This window comes from Trichogramma pretiosum, unplaced genomic scaffold, assembly GCF_000599845.2.
Source record: "Trichogramma pretiosum strain Unisexual culture from Peru unplaced genomic scaffold, Tpre_2.0 scaffold80, whole genome shotgun sequence".
NCBI classification, from domain to species: Eukaryota; Metazoa; Arthropoda; class Insecta; order Hymenoptera; family Trichogrammatidae; genus Trichogramma; species Trichogramma pretiosum.
Genome location: NW_019641650.1, coordinates 6,508 through 11,507, shown reverse-complemented (window position 1 = coordinate 11,507; position 5,000 = coordinate 6,508). Strand labels below are relative to the sequence as shown.

Below are 5,000 nucleotides of genomic sequence, written 5' to 3'. Positions count from 1 at the left end.
GACGCGCGTTCCGAGGGTCATGGCATACCCAGTAGCTAACTCTCTCGACGACGACTACGAGTTCTTTGTGTATATGTTTATGTTTGTCTGTGCCTGCGCGAGTATATAGTGCAGCTTCTATAACGGTGCAAAATTATATAGGAGGCCTCGTTACGTCACACGAGACTGCAGCAGCTCCTCTCTCGCGCTCACTCACTGCGCGGCTACCATGTGTAGTGTTTACGTGTGTGTGTATACAGCTAACAGCACAAGCTCGCGCGCTAATGATCCGAGAGCGCACACACGCGCGTGGCACACATGGGTCCTGCTATATATATATCCTGCTACAAATTCCTGCCTATATAAACACGATGCTACTGCTACTGCTACTGCTCATCCTGTATCTCGTCGACTCGATCTCCAAGTGCATCCATACACACACATGTATAAGAGATTTCGTTCGCTCGTCATCCTCTTCTCCCTCCTCCTCCTTCTCCTTTTTCTCATCGTAAGACTGCAGCACATGTTATGCTCGCGGGTAATAATGCAGAGAGCAGTATTGGACGCGACGGTCACGAGGACACGCGCGAAAAAAGGATTAGGGGGACAGACGTCTTTGAGCTTCGGTGTGTGATATGCACAGCTTTAACTCGTGAGTGTGCGTGTGTATGTCTGTGTGCTTGCAAGTCAGTGAGATCGCGTCAAGTCGACGGATCTTATTATAATAGCAACTATGCAGTCACGGTATGTGTATATGTGTGTGAGTTCGTTTGTGTCTGTGTACACAATGTAACACATCTAACGTATACAGGATCATGAGATTTTTTTTTGCTTGTCGCGTCTCGTGGGACCAGAGCGGAAACTCGTTGATCTTAATAAGACCCATACCACGCGTATTATCTCTCTCTCTCTCTCTCTCTCTCTGTGCCTCGCTCTCGCAGGATGTGATATGCATGAATAATATAATTGGGGGCGAGCTATTATTATTTTCGTACGTCTCGATTTTTTCGCTGTCTAGGCCGCCGGTCGCGCGCGCCACAGCTGAGATCTCCCCGAGTCGATTAGAGAAAAATTTCGGAAGCAAGCAGTCCTGCACGGCGAGATCCCGCATCATTCCCATGATGCTTATATTGTATCCCGTACTTGCATCGCGCAGAACGCTACAGGAGGTTAAGCGGGAGAAAATTCCAGTTCGGGGAAGATGCTACTTTGCCTACATTGTTGTTTTAAATAGGCAGATGTAATGAAATCACCGATAGGAATTTTTTTCTATGGTTTTGGTCAAAGTGTATGCTACGTTTGTAAAATATCGAAGCGTCTATTTGGTGGTGAATTCTTTCGCGTAATTCTACAGACGTTTTAACTTCGTGTACAAAAATCATCGTTTTTTAAGATCTCTAGGGTTAATTATAACTTCTTATACTAAAATGAAAAATTTAGCGTAAGAATATTTTTATAGTAATTACATATATTACAAGTATATTATACTTGTTATATATACTTATTGGAAATATTTTTGCCGCTTGTGAGTTTACAAAACTCTATCTATTTATAATAATACAAAGCTTATGATCAAACATGAGACCTTTGATTATGATAAATCTTGTATAATACAAATTAAATTCTGGAATTTTAACCCTTACATCTTCTTATAAAAATAAAATTCATTTTTAAAATCAATATCACCAGCAACAAGTACATTTTATATAATTTATTTCAATTGGATAACTTAGTTTTGTATCGATGAACATCCATACTTTAATGGATTTAAAATTAACTGCATCATTATCTTTTTTTTGTGGTGATAATTACTTTTAAGTGAATAGTGTAGTTGAAAATATTGTGAATAACAAACAAAGCCGGAAAGATCGCGAGCCACGTTTTTCATACCCGAGAAAAGTACAAACTTTGAACACAGAAATTATTGGGAATCGCAAAACGATCCCGGTGTATGTAAATTCGACCTCCAAGAGATCGCGCACGAGAGAAAATCTTTGACCTTTCCTTCAATGTGTTTACTAAATTGACGAACAATACGTTGCAATACGGTTAAAACGCGTTTTCGCGCGATTCAAGAACATATATTTATATAAACATCATATGTACGCTTGACGGGAGAGATTCGAGCTGCGTTGCGGTTATCGCGCCTCTATTTCGCTACCCCCTTTCAAATCATTATTACTCCTCGTTCGACGAGGCGAAACTATTCAATTATTTGTTTCACAGTCACTCAAGAACGCCTTGGAAATTAGTAATAATACGTTTCAACCTACAGAGAGAAGAGAAAGACGAAACTGTTTGCTCTGTGCGATCATTGCGAGTTATTATTACTATTATTTATTTTTTTTTTAGAAAGAACTCGCAAACAAAAAATTATGTTGAGTGTATTATTTTGTCAGTGTCGCGCATCATTCCCATCGCACTCGACACACAGTCAAACCGGACGATTTTGCAACTTACACTGCTGCAATTCGTCATATATAGCTCAAGTCGTGTGTCGCAGGCCTTATTAAACAGTCAAATTACGCTCTGGAAGATAACAAAGAATTAAAAAGTATAATTACTCGTAAGCAAGGTCGAAAACCATTATTACTGCGCGAAACGCGAGCGTAGAAGTTGACATAGTAAAAAAAAGAGAGACCACTCGACGTCAGTTATCGAGTGCCAGTCAAATCGATTGGGTTTTTTTTATTTTGTCAATAAACTCGAGTGATCCAAAACGCGCCATAAGAAAAATCATGACGGATCCGATTGTTTACATCCGAATCTTGTGCCGCGTGTTGGTACTCGTGCCGCTCATCTGCCTCATACACGTATCTTTCGTAAGTCGTCAATAAATTTTCAATTTTTTGCGTCAATCACGCCAAAATCGTTCGTGCCACGCGGATAAAAGGTATTGGTCCGGGTGCTCGGTAGCGCAGCCTCAGCACGAAGCAGTGCAATACCTAGTGCCCGAGAAAACGAGCGTGGCTGCCTGGATCAAAACTTTTTTTCCGCGTACATAATGCAGCGTGAGTAAATCGTCGTTGTAAAATCGTTGCTGTGCCGCAGGCTATCGAGTACCGCACCGTACTATCGACCCAACGAATAACTCACATCGACAACGACTACGTCGACTTTGACGTGCGTTATTTCGGCGACGAGGGCACACCTTACCTGACGCTCAAACAAACCATAACGCCTTACAACGATTTACATGTAAGTTATCGAGTGCTGCTACATATATACGTACATGACGCGCGCGCGCGTATAATTTCCACCCGAGCTTTTTCACTTTGAACCGATCGACGAGAGAATTAGAGGCGGGACGAGAGAGAAAAACGAGCAGGTCAATCGCGAGCAATTTTCAGCGTATCTCTTTCGTCGATACAGAGAGAGAGAGAGAGAAAAACGATCATGATCTCGCTGTGATGCATGTGTATAATTTCGACAGATAATGCTGTACGCGAAATCGTACGATCAAGCGCCGATATTGATGAGCAAAGCACCGCTGAGCCTGTGCCAATCGCTTCACGAGCGACGACTGCAGCATGAGTCGCAGCAGCAGCAGCACGAGGCCTCAGTTGACGCGGCAGCAGCAGCCTCTGGCAGTTTACCCGGTAAAAATCACAGCTCCAGTCGAGATCCACTCGAGCGATTCGACCTGCCGCAAATATTTAATTTAGCCGGCAAGACCTGTCCCATCGCCAAGGTGAGTTCACTCGAAAGACGAGCGAGAGAGCGAGAGAGACAGAAAAGTAAGAGAAACGTCGCAATTATTGCGCAACGGATCGGCACAATAATAGGTAAAAATGTTTCGCTCTATGCACTTATTATATACATATACACAGAAGGAGCGCGTTCGCCTATCGCCGTACATTTTGCCGGCAAAGTTCAGCAGCGACGTCGATCTCGGCTGCGGTTACAAAAACATCGAGGCCCGATTGATGAAATGCCGCGAGCTCCCGGACGATCCGGCCATAGCCACGGAGTGCGAGACTCTGATGAGGAGCGTCTCCCTGACGCAGATCTACACCGACGGCTGCACCGACGAGGTCATAGCCGAGGGTTGGCTCGCCAAGCAGGTAAGCCGCAGCAGCCAAATAAATAATTTATAAATTCGAGGACTGCAACAGAATGCCATATACAACGCTATTTTCCTCTTTCTCTCTTGGATTTGCAGTTGCAGTTATCGTCGGCGCTCGAGTACATCACCAGCGTGCACACCAGGATAATAGCTTACTTTCGATCGTAGCAATAAAGTATCCGTGCTTTGAGCAATTTTGACTGAGCCTGTTTTTCATCGTTTCTTGCCTTTGCTCCTCGTTATATACATACGTATCTCAAGCTAGGACGTAATCGATCGCGCCGCGACACATCTTAATTCTGCGGGGCCAAAAGTCGAGTGAGAGAGAGAGAGAGAGATCGGTTTAAATCAAATTATGCAATAGGTGAACAGCTGCATCTACGTATGCAGTATCGTTATAGCTCAGCCGCGCAAGACAGATGGCTGACGTTGCCGTGATCGAGGAAATTTTTTGCAAGTCGCTCAATCACGAGGGCGCTCCGCGCTCGAAATTGGGAAAGCGTAATAAGGAGCTTAAAGTTCGAAAGTTAAAAATCGAGCCAAAAATACAGAATAACAATGCGCACGAACGAATACGAGCGATCCTCGTTATTTGCATACTATATCTAAATGTACTTTAATTTTGAGCTTAATACACGCGGAATCTTTCAATAATAAGGCCGCGAGAGCTCGACTGCACTTCTTCGCGATCGTACTTTATCTTATACACATATACTCGAAAAACAAAAGCGTCTATCTCACACAGACATATAATACGCGGCGAATTTTTCATTCCCACGCGAATTCCTCGTGCGCAGAGGGATATAATGCTGGCATCTGTGCGCGCGCGAGTGCGTCTATGTGCCCGAGCGCATGGTATCGGGTACGCGCGTACAGTCTATCGTATAAGTATGCGTTCGTATTATACAGGTATAGATATACCCGCGTACAACCACCCGCAGGGTGTGTAAACACT

The 5,000-nt window shown here is 43.8% G+C and overlaps 1 protein-coding gene across 2 annotated transcripts; it reads left to right on the top strand.

Moving 5' to 3' along the window:
* The first annotated feature begins 2,589 nt into the window (after positions 1 to 2,589).
* LOC106660202 lies at positions 2,590 to 4,245 on the top strand. 2 transcript variants are annotated; one of them, XM_014383101.2, is made up of 5 exons: positions 2,590 to 2,801; positions 3,031 to 3,177; positions 3,413 to 3,670; positions 3,810 to 4,043; positions 4,142 to 4,245. In XM_014383101.2, exons 1-5 carry the CDS (start codon positions 2,718 to 2,720, stop codon positions 4,211 to 4,213), a joined length of 795 nt encoding a protein of 264 aa, XP_014238587.1. In that variant the 5' UTR covers positions 2,590 to 2,717; the 3' UTR covers positions 4,214 to 4,245. The 2 variants fall into 2 exon arrangements, with proteins under 2 accessions (XP_014238587.1, XP_014238588.1); XM_014383102.2 differs by lacking the exon at positions 3,031 to 3,177.
* Positions 4,246 to 5,000: the final 755 nt, after the last annotated feature.

Excerpts from the sequence above, each read along its gene's own strand:
- LOC106660202 (XM_014383101.2), top strand. The coding sequence starts at position 2,718 with ATGACGGATCCGATTGTTTACATCCGAATCTTGTGCCGCGTGTTGGTA. Across the intron at positions 3,671-3,809 it reads AGACCTGTCCCATCGCCAAG|AAGGAGCGCGTTCGCCTATC; the intron begins GTGAGTTCACTC and ends ACATATACACAG. Across the intron at positions 4,044-4,141 it reads AGGGTTGGCTCGCCAAGCAG|TTGCAGTTATCGTCGGCGCT; the intron begins GTAAGCCGCAGC and ends TTGGATTTGCAG.